At 35.9% G+C, this 15,446-nt stretch overlaps 1 protein-coding gene across 2 annotated transcripts; it reads right to left on the bottom strand.

Moving 5' to 3' along the window:
* Positions 1 to 215: 215 nt before the first annotated feature.
* Positions 216 to 15,444, bottom strand: LOC110716442. 2 transcript variants are annotated; one of them, XM_021895061.1, is made up of 18 exons: positions 14,564 to 15,443; positions 13,941 to 14,295; positions 13,744 to 13,815; positions 13,524 to 13,637; positions 13,121 to 13,288; positions 11,498 to 12,067; positions 9,875 to 10,621; positions 8,205 to 8,462; positions 7,340 to 7,492; positions 6,362 to 6,539; positions 6,106 to 6,256; positions 5,417 to 5,774; positions 4,503 to 4,820; positions 3,335 to 4,112; positions 3,189 to 3,247; positions 2,622 to 3,065; positions 2,134 to 2,172; positions 216 to 607 (listed from the first exon to the last, which is right to left on the bottom strand). In XM_021895061.1, exons 1-18 carry the CDS (start codon positions 14,926 to 14,928, stop codon positions 425 to 427), a joined length of 5,310 nt encoding a protein of 1,769 aa, XP_021750753.1. In that variant the 5' UTR covers positions 14,929 to 15,443; the 3' UTR covers positions 216 to 424. The 2 variants fall into 2 exon arrangements, with proteins under 2 accessions (XP_021750753.1, XP_021750754.1); XM_021895062.1 differs by lacking the exon at positions 2,134 to 2,172 and having other exon boundaries at positions 14,564 to 15,444.
* Between the last annotated feature and the right edge of the window lie 2 nt (positions 15,445 to 15,446).

Genomic DNA, 15,446 nt, shown 5'->3' with positions numbered 1-15,446 from the left:
TGTTGATTGCCTTTATTTCCTTTGCCCCTCCATTTTCAACCAAAATTTTTATCTTTCTCAAAGCCCTCATGTATGTTCTCATTCACAAAATTGATTTTTATGAGGTAGTTTTTCATAATTTCTTTTCTTTTTTTCTTTTCCTTTTAATTTTTTCCAAATGAGTCACAAGGGTAGGGATGGGAGAATTTGACCCCGTGACATTCGTACACATGCTATCAGTCTTAATTACTGGATCAAGTCTTTAAGATTAATGATCTAAATAATTTGCAACAGTAGAACCATATATAGACAGAAACTGTACACATTGTTTGCGCCAGGGGCTAAACCACTAGAAGCCTCTACGCCAAAAGGAAAAAGACTGCTGAGCAAGAGCTCTTGTACAGCATATGATACGACTCCTAAGCTAACTGCAAGGATCCTAAAATCATAGCAGTGAAGTACTCATTGGATTTGCAAAGTAATGCTGTCGACAAACAAACTTAGGTCTAGAGTAGCTGCCACTGAGAATCTCCAGCAAGGCAGGGGGTGTTGAAGAAGTTCTTTGAGTCATCTTCCGCACAATAAGGTGTTTATCCAAAACCATCAATTCCAACAGCTTTCGGCAACTCTGAAGAAAGTGTGAACAAAGCATAAACAAATGCGCCTTTTAATTAATAAAGAAAGAAAAGGTAAACTCATAATGAATCAAGCAAGGAACCAAAAATTTGTGGCTTAGTAAGTTAGTTGTAGAAATATCTTCATCTGCACCATATAAGACCAAATTAACAAGAACATTCTCTCTGACACTGCAGTGTCAAGTCACATTCTCCATGTCTACATGACCACATTTACCGCCAAAGATTTTTTTGCCATGAATAATCTAGGTAAGGTGCCTCCCAAGCTCTAAGTTCTAATTGTGATCTAACCTATAATCACACCACTAAATCCCCACATCTTCTAGCATAACTAATTTATGAGAGTTTACATTCAAAGATTCAAGCAGAATTCCTTATCCGAAAATTTTTCCTCTGGGAAGAGGCGTATACCGAATGCCAACATCATGTTGTCAGCTGATCAACTAAAACAATTCAATGAAAAGACCAAATTTAATGTCATGATTCATAATGTCATTCTCTTTCAATTGGCAGCATTACATTGAATTTAGCTATAACCCATGACATTTTAAGATGCTGCGAATTACTTAACTTTAACTTCTTTAGACAATACAGTGACAAATTTCCACTCTGAAAATCCATGAATATGTCAAATAAGTTTTGAAGACAAATTAAAAGATTAGGACTTAGGAGACAGCAAATAATAAGAGCTTAAGATTTAGTCCTGTAGGAAGCCTTTCAATTGACAAGCACTTAGAATCAGAACATGCATACTTGTATATCATATATCTGTCTTCTTAAATATAACATCCATGTAGTTGTAGTCTTGGAGTAGTATATATACAAAATGCATCCACCCTTTAATACTTCATCATGAATAAGATGCAAACACATTTTTAAAAGCCACTCTAATATACGGAGTAGTGCATTATAACCCAAAGCCAGCAAAAAGTGAAAATTTTGGCTCCATTTGAAAAAAAAAAAAAAAAAGCAAATGATACCAGTTAAGAAAATATAATGATAGTAGCATAAAGAGTAGGGCGCAAGGCATAATATGTATCGACATGCAATGAATGGGGGTGGGGGGGGGGGGGGCGGGGTTGTGTAACATTCAATATCAAGCTTGCTTCCAGAATTTTGCAATATTCAATGGAATTTTTTATCATATTGTTAAATACTTGTTATCTATAGCTGTCTATTAACAGTTCATTTTAAAACTGAGCTTCCAATCTTCCATCTTAATTGGCATGAAGTATAACACAACACCCATCTTTATAATTATTTAAACAATTTTAAGTCCTGAGTACAGGCAGAACACAGGCACTAGAATCTTTGTTTATACTCTTGCAACAACTCCATGTCTAACTGGATAATTTCACAGCAGCATGCAATTTAATGAAAAAGAAAATTCTTTGAATTAAGGACAATTAAGGAAGTCAGTTAAAAAATTACTTAATGTAAATTGATGATATGTTCAGCAACATAAAACTTTAAGGATAATATCTTGTTTTAACAGACAAATCAAACAAGAAAAGGATACCTGTGGGTTTAATACTTCCATTTGACTGAGAATATCACCCTGTCAGAATCATACGATCAGCAGAGAGGACAAAAAAAAAATGGAAAACCACGATCATACAAAGATCAACAAGAAAAGGACCACACAAAGATCAACAAGAAAAGGACCATGTACAGTTTAAATTGGACTATTCCATGCCCAAATACATAAACAGAAAACCATTCTAATTTATTATTGTTAAGCATAAGAAAATTCTACTAATATTGGAAAGCCACAATACCATTTCCCCAACACCTCCCCCTCCCACAATACCAACCCCCATTTACAACTTGTTGAAAGATTAATTAACAGCCCCCCATCCCCCTCAAAAAAAAAACATGTATATCACTTTGCCTTTAACAGGATCTGGAGAAGTCCAGAATTCATGCAATTTTGACCTTAACAGTACAACAGCAGAGATAATTTCAGGACCGGCCCCTAATACAAAATAGTGGATAAAGTAATATTACCTCTAGTATGGCAGGATTTTGAGTCACAATACCAAGTATACGACGTGTAAGCCCCCTGTAGACAATCCTATTAATAGTTCCATCCCCGTTGATCCAAGGCAAAATTGGCCGAAAAGCAGCAGTTGATTTGTCAAAGTTTTGGATATTCTCCCTATCTTCAGTGGATGTTCTAGAGCTGCTCCCTTCAAGCTTTTTGTGAGCCTGAACTACATTAAAGAGTGGTGAGACCTCTTCAGATGCATTACGACTATGCACTTCACAATCATCTGAATAATTCACTTTATCTTCACAATCTGCAGTCCCTTCAACTATATGTGTCTCATCTCTCTGAGTAACTGAAGATGAAGCCATTCCAGGACCTTGAGAATAAGTTGTCTTTGAGGCCAGAAAGTACTTGGTGAGATATTGACCATCAACTACATGAATAGAATTGTAACCATTGACCTAAATCACAGAAAATATAATCAGCTCACTCTATTTTTTTGAAAACTTATCAGCTCACTTTTATAAAATAAAATCGTAGAGAAGTATCAGAATCACCATCCTGAAATCAGAAATGACACCAACCTTCAATACAAGGCCAAACAATTGAAGCACATCAACAACATGTTCAGCCAGAATTGTACCTGGTAAGGGAAACCAAATAATCAGTATGATGACTGATCTTTAGAGTAAAAAAAAAAAAACATACACCCAACTCCAAAACAGAATACCTTGAATTCCCAAGCACTCAGAAACCTTTGACATAGTTAAGCCCTGATCACCAGCTTTCTGAATATTTGTGTGTGCAATTTTAAAAAGCTCTGGATGCAATTGAGCATATTCTTGTCCACTATGTTTAGACAGATCTTGAACTGAGAAATTTGCCATAACTTCCCATAATGAATTACCAGAAATAATAGTAGCTGGAATAATACTGCCAAAATCAGGGGATTCTTTCACACTTTCAATGGAGGATAATGTGCAGCTGACTGTCTGACCCAAAGTCGAGTAAAACTGATCATTTTCACTGAACAGCATTGCATTACCTTCATCTTTGAAAAATTCAACAGTGTTGGACCTCAAAATTGTTGCTCGACTTAGAGAAACTTTTATACCAGGGAAGCCTTTCTCTCGGCGGGAAAAGATCTCACTTTCTTGCAAAGAGTTACATTTATGTTTCTTGCTAACACCACTCTCCTCAAATTCATGGTCATCATATTTACGTTTTGTACTTCTTGAGTCCTCAGCCTCCCCAACACCTTCAAGAGGTAGAACCGGCATAATGGACAGCTCTCCAGAAGATATTAAAGCAAACAAATGGAAAACATCTCCACACTGCAGATCTGAAGGTAAATCCACCATTCCTTCCATCAACTTCTTCTCCTTTTCACTTATCCATCTTGCTAACTTAGAAGCTCGCTTCCCCGTATTTGCTGGAAATTGAGACAATGAAAGGCTCCTCAAGAAATTTTGAGACAGGACAAATGGTTGACTGGGACCACTTCCTACCTGTTACACATTACGTTAGCCCCCCAAAAAGGCAACCTTGATTCATAAAATGACAACAACAATAAAGTAGCAGTAGTTTCCATAACATGAGCATAAGCATAACCAAAGCATGATCCTTCTTTCTTCTTTTGGATTTAGGGGAGGGGAAGATGGCCCAAGTTTTTCTCTTCCTCAGGTGAAAATCAAACTTCCAGATTTGACGATATAAATTATTAGGCTAAGCATTAGAAACTCAAAGCATATTGTCTGAGCCAATGCATTTCTAATCATGTACAATAATATCATAACACTTACTAGAAGAAAGAAAGCAGTTGAGAGCATAAATTAAAAAGCAATCAATCAATCAAAGCCTTAGTCCCATAAGTGGGGTCCATAAATTAAAAAGCCTACCAGAATTTTTTTCTGCCTGAGGTAGTCAAAAGCTGAGAAAAGATCATGCTCCGAATAGCAACATAACGTTTCCGCTAGCAAATTTGGCATTTCAGCTGCTTTTGAGTTGGTCAAGAAGACCAGCTTAAAAAGCTCAACAGCACAAGAAACAGCCAATGATTGATTCATTCGTTTGATTATGCTAACCCCCTCCTTCAAATGCATGACAAACTTCTGAGGAAGGCGGTGGCGTCTGGATCTTTGACTGGAATCTATCTGTTGCTTTTCAGAGTCATTGTCAAACTCACCTGGACTACTTGCAACAATATTGTGGGCTCCCTACAACCATAGACAGCTTTATAAGCACTAAATTGCATAGGATTCAAAATATTTTACAAAGATTACTCCATGTCGATAAATTTTTGGCTGATGAAGTTACAATGACTCCCAACCTTAAGGAGAAACATTCACAAAGTCAAGGAAGAACAATCTACATTAAAAAAGTCTTTCAAGGTTATGCATATGCCTGATGGATGTGTAAGTTATTGCATTGTTATAAAAAAAAATAAAAATTATAAACTACAAGAATTTCATTGATACTTAAAAGAAAAGAATTATATAGCATTGAAATTATTAAATAAATTAATATAAGGGATTTTTTTTAAATTATAAAAAAAGGGGGGGGGGGGGTGGTTGATAACATGGAATGGAGAGAGAATAAATGCATATTCAAAATTGGAAAAATCACAAAAGGCTGAATGAATAGACAGTTGATCTATTTAGATAGGGAATAAGGGAAGCATTTAGCAGTTTGGTACAATTTAAAATCAACAAAGTGTAAAGTGAGTTAGTTTGAGCAATGGGTAGTCTTAAGCTGCTTCATTGCATAGAGGTTATTTAAGCATCTGTGCCAAAAACTGATAAATATTAAATACCTGAGATGCAGATTCACTTCTCTTGGCAGATTCCAATTTCATCATCTGCTTTTGTACAAGAACCTCCTTAAGGGCTACCTTAATTGTACTATCATCAAAGTCATCCCAGCGTTTTCCCTGAGAATGGGACTCTTGACCATACTCATTTTTTTCTTGATCCAGCTGCTGAGCATACCTCTGAGTAAGCAACTTACACAGCCTCATCAAAGATTCTGCAAATTTAATGTCCCTTCTCAGAACAGAAACTCTTCTACGACAGGTATTTGGAGGAGCAGGAAGATCGCTAATTGAAGCCCAATCTGTGCCGCGCCTTGCACCTTGAATTGCTCTTTGTCTTGCATATTGAATTAGTAAAAGCCTGACAACAATAGGAGAGACAAAAAGCAATTAAGCAACATGACTACTAATGAAACTAATACTCCTGTAAATGAATGACATATATACACAAATTTCAACTTCAAAAACCTGTGTCAATAGGATGAAGTGACGTAAAATACCAATAATTTACAACCACCTAAAGGCCATCAATTTCCTAACTCTCTTCTGTTGTTCATATTAGCCACCAAGCTCCAAACCAAAGTAATTATATTGGCAGACTGGTAATTACAAAATTTAGATTCTTCATATAAATATATATATATATATATATATATATATATATATATATATATATATATATATAGACATACCTGTCTGCTTCTTCTGTCCATGAGAACTTTTGCTGACGAGTTGGTTTCAACATTGGCATGATACACTGCCCGATTAATGACTCCTGTTGTTCCTCATGTTCAACAACTTCAGGCTCCTCCAACTCCTCTTCTTCACTATCTTCATGGGATTCTAGAATCCAGCATGCCATCAAAGAAACAACATGCTTTAGTACACTGGCAAGTAGGCTTGGCTAATACCTCTAGCAAAAAACAACAAAATCGAATTTCAACAAACCACTTGTATGATTGGCTTTTGCACGCTTCGCCAATCTTTCTTCTTCAGATACCTTCCTTTTGCGCCGAGATTGAGGATGCCTGTCACTTCTAGCATCTGAAACCACGCCCTGAATATTGAAATCTCCCTGAAATCTGTTAAGACGCTGCTGCCGATTATCATAATATACACGAAGCACCTGCAAATAATTTAATGAAACTTAGGATTTGGTAAATATACCTCAGTGTAAACTAATTGCAGCAAATAAACACTCTACTCGATCAATAATTGATAGTCCATCAGCTCCATCCGACTTAGTTCAACTTTATATAACAGTTTACAAAGACACTTTTACCCTTGATTTTTGGTAAGATGCTCACTCTTTCCCTATAACTGTCCTAGCAGATTTTCTACACCAACTTTAGTAAGAAGCATATGTTAGAGCAGGTCAAAGAGGATATCTTAATTTCTATAGAGCGAAAGAAGACCAATTTCCAATTCTTTTTCCATTACAAGAACATCAAAGCAATAGCAAGATCAAATTTTATCAAGAGGATGATCATTCATCATGAACTAGCAACTGTGGTTTGACCGGTAAGGAACATCAACATGATTACAGGCAAGTGAGGTAACATTAATCTCTCTTGGTAATATGAATTTTAATAAGAAAGGTTTTGATCACATGAGACATGACCAGACTGATGTTTTGTGATCTAGTCAATATGAAGAAAAAAAAAAACTTTTTGGCATCCATCTGCAAAACTACATTCAATGACTTTTCAGAACATTAAAACAATCAACAGCTGCATCATCTTTATTCTTATAATTTTATAGATATTTCTTTTCATAAACTTCATTTTTCCATCCTAACACTGAATAACATTCAGATAATTAAGCTTAAAATTAAGATAAAGGTAACGAGATAGGTAAGGAGTGGTATAATTCAAGCCTACAGAGTTTCATGACAATAAAGAGCTATAGCCTATAAGGCTCCTTCACCTGCTCTAAAGAAAGATTGAGATCTTTGGCGATTTCTCTACACTCCTGAAAGCTGAGTTTTTTACTTTGCTGATCCTTAATGCGCTTGAGGAGCTCAGCACGTTGCTCTGCCTTCATCACCCTAACTGTAGTCCATGACCGATAAAGACAAACCTGCAGATCAAATGATTGAATTAGCAATTACAAGCTGAGAATACAGGACTAAGAAACAGGGGGCAAGACAAGCTGGTAATGGGTAACAATGCTTCAAATTTTGTACATAGAGAAGTACATGCACAGTTGCACACGTATGTGGGTATGCACAAGTCGAACAACATAATGGGAAAAAAAAAATGTATCAACTATCTACAAGGGCTATCACCCTCAAACATAGAGATTAAAAAGAAGAATGACGCTAAAGATATATATATATATATATATATATATGTAAAGGATCTTATAATGAGAAGAATGAGAAGGATGAAATGTGCATATATTTTCTACTAAATGTGCATATGTGATTTTGGACCTGATACCTTTTTTGCAAATTCTGGAAAAACGAGAACTTATGCACATTATATGCAAAAGGTATGCACATTCAATTTTGGTCAAATTTTTTTTTTGCACATTTTATTCAAAAAATATGCACATTTAGTGAAAATTTTATGCACATAAAATTCTTCTCATTTTAAGAAACTTCTCATTTGACCCCAAATCTATATATATATATATATATATATATATATATATATATATATATATATATATATATATATATACATACACTTAAGCTTAAAGTGAAGTCATATATATACAAGGGCAGACAGTCATATAACCAAAAAGAGAGTACGTGAATTGTATGGATACATTATTGTCAGATCATTACCTCAAAAACCACACATCCAGGGAACGCACGTATAGCAGCTTTTGTGTCAGCAGCAGCATAGCAATACTCTAAAGTCTGCCAATATTTTTCAACAGCTTCGCCAGTGGACAACACAAAGTCATGCCTAGGGCCTCGAGGCAACAGGTCCATTGATAGCGGTTCCTCAATGTATGGTTTCAACTCTAAAGCGTATATAAGTTTAGCGTGTGAGATCTTGGTTGCATCCGTGGGACTTTCATCAGCTACCAGCCGGATAAGCTAGATTATCAATTCAAAATGACAGAGATGAGGAAAAACAAAAAACATTACAAGTCCCAGAAGGTTCAGCTTTCTTTTCAAAACCAAAACTGAAGGAATGACAAATCCTAAATAATTCGCAAGGTGAATAAAACTTCTCTTTAATTGGACATGCAAGATATAGTAAAAGGTGACCCAGGTTGCAAGGGTTAGTCCATGATAAACTTGAGATCAGGGCTTCCATGGAAATAAATTTGGAAACAAATCTGGAAACAACATCTTAATATTGCAGAAACTTCTTAATTTCATGCTAAGAGCAGGATAGTCCTGTGCGCATGGAAGTCAAAATGTTTGGACATTGAAACTAAAATCAATTCAGGGATTCAGCCTTACACAAATGGTCTGCAATAACAAAAAAATATAACAAAAAAATATAACTTCCTTCAACATTTAAAAAAGAAAATGAAATTTTTTTTAACAAAAAAACCAAAAAATTGCATCAAACAATGTAGCTGACTCCTGACATTGAAGTCCATAAAATAATAAAATAATTCACATTAACTTCGTAATTATTCAGCATTAAACAAAGTAGCCGGATACTTGAGTGCCTACTAAAAATGATATCTTCTGTAAAAAGTATTATGGTCTTTTGATATAGAATATAGATAGCTTGGAGAAATTTTCCATTCCTTTAGCTTATTGCTATTGTAAGCAATTATCCAGTTTAATGCTCCAACATGCTTCTTATTTCCTAATTATTTTTACAGTTTTCAGAGTAAATACCAATTTAACGAAAGGTTTCCCAATTCCCATGTTAAAGCCTCCAAAGAATGATATTATGGGAAAAATAACTAGTAATCTAAAATAAATTGATACTTTCGGGAAGAAACATAAACACTTTATTATGGCATCCATGATTGGTCTTTCGGTCAAATTGTTAACACCCAGATAGAATCTCCAGGTGTTGAATCTACACCTAATTCAGTTGTGGCAAAACCAAAAGCTAGAATCAAAAGGTGCCCATCAGTAGAGACTTAGAGCACAATTCATCTCAAATAATCAGTACAAGAAGTTCAGCCAAGTTGGAGCGAGCTTCAGTTCTAATGGCTCTGCTTCGAGCTTAATGCACATTACCCACCTCCCAATGGGTATTAACCCCTTACTATTCCTGATATAGGAAATGAAGGTGGGGCCCACCACATACCTTAAAAAAAGAAAAACTCATCTCTAATGAGGCCAAATTAGTTCAAGGTGTCAGTGATGCCAAAAAATGTGCATAACTGCATACATGTTAACTTTCAAACATATACAGCTTTACTCATTTTCATCATAAATCAATAATTGACATCCAAAATATAAATGATCAAAGGAAAAAAAGTCACAGGCAAAGAGAAGTAGGCAACAAGGATAAAAAATAATAACACCGTGTATACCTTGAGACGGCGCAATATATCAATAAGCCACGATAGCCTTCCAGTTGCTCGAGTATCCATCATGCTCTTGAATTCTTCGTCAGAAAGATCAGACAGAAGAAGGCCAGTCTTGCACTTCTCAATCATATCAGTCCATGTAAGAGGAGAGCCCACAACTTGCAAAAATAGTTCAAAAGGCATAGCTTTGATAGCAACATCTAAACCAAACAATACGCAAGAACTGTTTTTTGTGGGATTTACACTTTTAGTCGATGTTGACTCCTCAGTGCATGCAGCTGAACTATTCACATAATCCCATAAAAAACGATGCAAGAGCTTTGTTCGAACCATTTTTGCCAAGACAAATCCATTAGCACGCATAACTTCAGATTTAGCACTTTGAGTGTCAGAGTGTGCATTAATCTGAATTCTCTCAATGCCATGAAGTACAGGAATGGGAAGTTCCTTCTTTGACTGAGATAAGGCACCACGGGTTTGCATCTCAAATGATCTCAGTCTATCATGCACTTGGTCTGACAACTCACTAGCCGAACCTTGGACAGAAGGATGAAGAACCACAAGTATTTGACGGAGATGTCCACAATTTGAGACACCTGGTATACTAAAGACCATGAGTTTACACTTCCCTTCTCGTTCAAGCTTATTCAGACAATGTGTCAAGGTCTTTCTGTCCATTCTTGTCTTCTTGTCCTTCTCAAAACTCTCAAGCCACCTTTGCAGCTCAGGTTTGACAATGATTTTCTCAGTCTGCAAAAGTGAAGAAATTTTGGACAAAAATGCAAGTATATAATTGAGGTATATACAAAAGAACTGAAGAGCACAGCCAAAGAATATATACAAAGATCATGCTATTGCTAACTCATGTCAGTCTATTACTTCAACAAAAACTACTAAAATGATGCAATTCATCAAGATCAATAGGATTAGCTGTATAATTTTTCAGACATACAGCAATAGGAATCATAGGTTAGAGTTATGTTTTACTCCCTCCGTTTTGCATTAGTTGCAACGGTAGGATTGGCTCAAAGTTTAAGAATATTATAGACTAGGCTTATAGGCTTATAATATGAAGTATTGTTAATAAGAGAGATATAATAAAAAAGTAGTGTGGGTGGGGTTGGTAGGAAAGAGAGAGGATAAAATATTTGTGAAAGTGGGGTTATTGGGAAAGAGAAATTATAAAATAATTGTGGGTCCCTTCCAAATATAGAAGTGTTGCAATTAATCTGAAACGGATGTACAAGGAAAGCGTTGTGATTAACACGAAACGGAGGGAGTGGACATTTTCCATAACCTCTAGCATAGGCCTGTAAAACCTACCAGGCTACCACTAGCAAACTGAATATGTTATCTACCAGCCAACCCCAGTCGACATCCTTCCCAGGTTTCACAAGTAATTCGTAGGGCTTCTGCAATTTTGCACAGAACATGTGCAAAACAAGACAAAACCCCTACTATAACTTCTTTTCATACATCAGTAAGATAATATAGTAGTAACATCTTGCTACATAGCAAACAATATTTTCTTTATTGCCTATTAGACTATAAACTTATCTGATACTGCAAGATTTATAACCAGGACCAGAAACAAGTACAGACTACAGAGAATGAAAAGAAACAAACCTCGAGTCTTTCAAGTAAACGTATCTCTCTCTGAGCATTAGTTAATGATGGATATCTTTGGCCTTCTTGAAGTTCAAATGGCTTTATTACTGGATTTGCTAACGCCTCAGTTGTACCATTACATTCATTTCCACCAGCTGAACCAGGTATATTGCTCATATCAAGGACTAAACCTAGTGAACCTCCAGGACAAGCAACAATTTGGACTGATCCTCTGACCTGCTGAGATTCATGCTCAAGTTCTTCTTCAGTGTCTATCTTCTCCATATTATCTTCAGTTAGCCATTTTTTTGAGTTTAAGGAATCCATGTCAGCAATGGTTCTTTGGGAGCTTGTACCATGAGTTGGCTCTTGAATAGATGCTAAAGCTAAAGGATGCCCATCAGAGCCATCTTGTAATCTGTTGAATGATGAATTAGGTAATTCAGGACAGAAATTTCCTTTTGTCCAAAACCGATAAGCTAACCCTCTCTCAAGATTTTCTGAAAGTTGATGCAAACCAAACCGAGAGACCATTGTATTGGTCAGGTTGTCGAGCATTTTAGTGCTGATACCAAGCCTTCCGCAAACCTGCTCACATAGGATTTTAGATGTGAATGAAACTTAAGAAACTAATTCACGCAAACACATCAAGAGTACAAAAGTAAAATATACTTAAATGCAATTGTGCATAAATAAATTACAACAACAACAAAGCCTTAGTCCCAAAATGATTTGGGATTGGCTAACATGAATAGTCATAAGGAACTGTACGATATAATAAGGGACATAACAAGATAATCAGTTGAATGAGTTTGAAAAATAGGTGAGTAAAGTGAGAAAAATAAAGAGCATCCAAGAGAAATAAAGGGTGTCCATGAATACATTCATTTAAAATAAGATTACACACACACACACACACACACACACACACACACACATATATATATATATAAAACACCTAGTATTAAATATGAATTGCCATCTCAAAATTCAATCCTTTAGTCTATTTCAGCTAGCATGCTTAAAAAACAAATTAGTCAACTTTCAAACCAAGGTTCTAATAGAGTTCCATTACACATGTCCTTACAGCATTTCTTTCCAGTTATTATTTCTTTACATTAAAGTCAAATAAATACCCAAAAAAAAAAAAAAAAAAAAAAAAGACAAATTACAAGTCCTTGTTTATGACCAGGGTAACTTAATATGTAGTATGAGTACGAGATCGCAATATGCTTCCTTATTATGTTAATATACCCCATAAGTATTCCAAAGTACCTATACGCATGTTCCCAACACACAATACCCAATTCTCTAAAATTAATTTCACTGCCAGTCTGCCACTTCCACTTGATAAAACAGATAGAGAGGTACACTTCCCACTGTGAAATGATATAATGTAGTAACATATACCTAACTGGTTTCAATCAACTAACAGTAATAATCACGGACACAAATCTGTTATCACATGTGAACTCCACAATACTCATTCAAAAGTAACATCCTTTAAACTTTCTCTATGACTCTTTGGATATTCATGGGAACAATAAAAGCTTTAAATAATGCATGGGATGATTAATAAGAAACAGGTAAAGACATATAGTCATTAGTCTGAAAAAAATATCAAGAAAGATATGAACATACATCAACTCCAAGCAGCCCCTTAGATCCTTCAATATCAATCATGTCATATATTTGTTGCTCAAAAGGAAGCTCCACAAGCTGCTCTGAGGCAATATACTTGCCATCTCGATTCTTTTGTTGAAAATACTTAGGAGAAAAACTCTTCAGCAATCGCAAACAACTGACAGGCTGCCCAATGCCAGAAAAAAGAAATATATTATTCATCTTATAAAGAGTAACAAGAGACATACTTAGAATAAGAAAATTATAGGACAAACAAAAAAAAAAAAAAAAAAAAAAAGAGAGGAACTCAAGACTGACTATTGATAACATCATATTTAAATATAATATTTAGATTTCATGAGAGACCGAAAAGAACATATTGAACTCCCAGGCAATGAGAGTCATTATGAAGCAGTAATACCTTGTTTTGCCCTCTAGATCTGCCCTTTTTGGATTTCGTAGGGGTTTCCACTTTGCTATCTACTTTCGCCTCAAATACTTCAACAAGACCAGCCTGCTTCAACCTGTTGCTAATCTGGAAACCAGCATCATGAAGACAGACAGACAATTTTCTGAGAGTGCATTAGCGGTCATATAACATAACCGATGGGTATGAGACTATGAGATAAAGAAAATATTACGTTTCTCCAAGCTCTATGTCCTTTTGTTTCTCGATAACCAAGTTCCTGTTTTATATCTGAGACCACGAGAACCTTAAAGGGAAAAAAGTGGCATTGAAAAATAAGGTGACCATTGCAATCAATAATACTAGGTAATCAATAATTCAAAGATGCCTTGACAAAAATTATTCAGATTCACAAATTCAAATAGAACAGACCTTGCCTTCAGCTTGCTCAAGTCTATCACAAACAGCTTTGATTGCAGGCAAGAAATCCTTGACACGCACATCATCTTGGCCACATTCTTCAAGGTCAGCACCACTGACATGGTTTTCTTCCAAATTCTTGTTTTCTTTTGTAATCTCAAGTCTTTGTTGAGAGCTCAAAGGCAGCGCGTAGCGATGTAAGTGGATCAGATTGGTACGCACAGGTTGCCTATTTTCTTTTGTTCTCACTATTGTTTCCTGCCGAACAACCAAACCCCAGGACTGAAGCCTCTTTACCACATAAAAGATATTGTTTCCAGGTATCCCAAGGTCCTTAGAGAGTTGAACCTGTGTCACTCCAGTTTCCCTTAACAAATTCAATCAGACTATGTCATTATAAGTGGCAAAGACACTTCAAATTAGTATAGTGTAAGAATTTTAAGCCTACAATAATCTAAAATCAGACAAAAGTTGTATCTTGATTCTATAATAATCTGAAATCAGACAAAAGTTGTATCTTGATTCTAAAATACCTTCAAACTAATTGAAAAAATGATGATAACTGGAAAATCAAATTAAGTCATTTATAAGAAATCACAACCAATTTCCCAAAAAAAAAAAACAAATAGCAATACCTAGCAAGAGCAAGACGCTCAAGAACACGTTGCTGAGGAGCAGTAATATTGGAAGCTTTAACATCATACAACCCAACAAAGCATCCTCGAAGCTGCTCATTAGCAACCACCTTCACTCCCAAACTCTCACACTCTTCAACCGACTTCGATTTCGGGTCGGGTAATTCCGACCCATTAACATCCCTAAATTGGAGGCCCGGAACAGCAGCAAGGCTCGACCATACGGCCCGCTTAACAGCAGGGCAGAGGTTGATTTCTGCAGAGGAGAGAGAAGAGTGAAGGCGAGGCCAGAGGAGAGAGAGTGAGACGCCATTAACACCTTGTGAGCAGATCTCCTCGATTGCAGCGTGGATGATCGTGTCCATTGATTTCAGTGGGTGATGATCATAATCATCAGAAGATGGAATTGACGGTGGTTTAAGGAGGAATTTGAATGTTTGGGGATGAAATTGGGGATTGAGAAAGGCGGGAATTGGAGTTAACGGTTGGCAAATTGGGGGTTTTTCTGGTGGTTTTGATGGAGAAGTGGTGGAAGATGAGGGAGATGGGGAAGGTCTAGGGTTCGAGGGGTCTGCAGAAGACAAAGAAAAGAATTTCAGCAAACACTTTTTTTTTTTTTTTTTAATATATTCTCCTCTCCTTCCTACCCACGTTACCGCTTCTATTTTGGAGATCCAAAATGTTATTTTTATTTCAATTTAAAGATAGTTTGTAAAGATAATTACACCCTTTTTTTTTTTTTTTTTACATTGATGAGATAAAGAACATGCAAATGTAACGAATGAACATATAGAGTATTAATTCGTATGCTCATTTTGTGTATAATCTTACAATAGTTCGAGAAGCGAAGTCAAACTTTATTTTTCCCCAACATACACCATTA

The sequence above is a fragment of the Chenopodium quinoa genome, unplaced genomic scaffold, assembly GCF_001683475.1.
Source record: "Chenopodium quinoa cultivar QQ74 unplaced genomic scaffold, ASM168347v1, whole genome shotgun sequence".
Taxonomy (NCBI): domain Eukaryota; kingdom Viridiplantae; phylum Streptophyta; class Magnoliopsida; order Caryophyllales; family Amaranthaceae; genus Chenopodium; species Chenopodium quinoa.
This window is presented reverse-complemented; position numbering and strand designations above follow the sequence as displayed.

Excerpts from the sequence above, each read along its gene's own strand:
- LOC110716442 (XM_021895061.1), bottom strand. The coding sequence starts at position 14,928 with ATGGACACGATCATCCACGCTGCAATCGAGGAGATCTGCTCACAAGGT. Across the intron at positions 10,622-11,497 it reads GTTTACTTGAAAGACTCGAG|ACTGAGAAAATCATTGTCAA; the intron begins GTTTGTTTCTTT and ends TCACTTTTGCAG. Across the intron at positions 608-2,133 it reads TGGAAGTATTAAACCCACAG|AGTTGCCGAAAGCTGTTGGA; the intron begins GTATCCTTTTCT and ends CACTTTCTTCAG.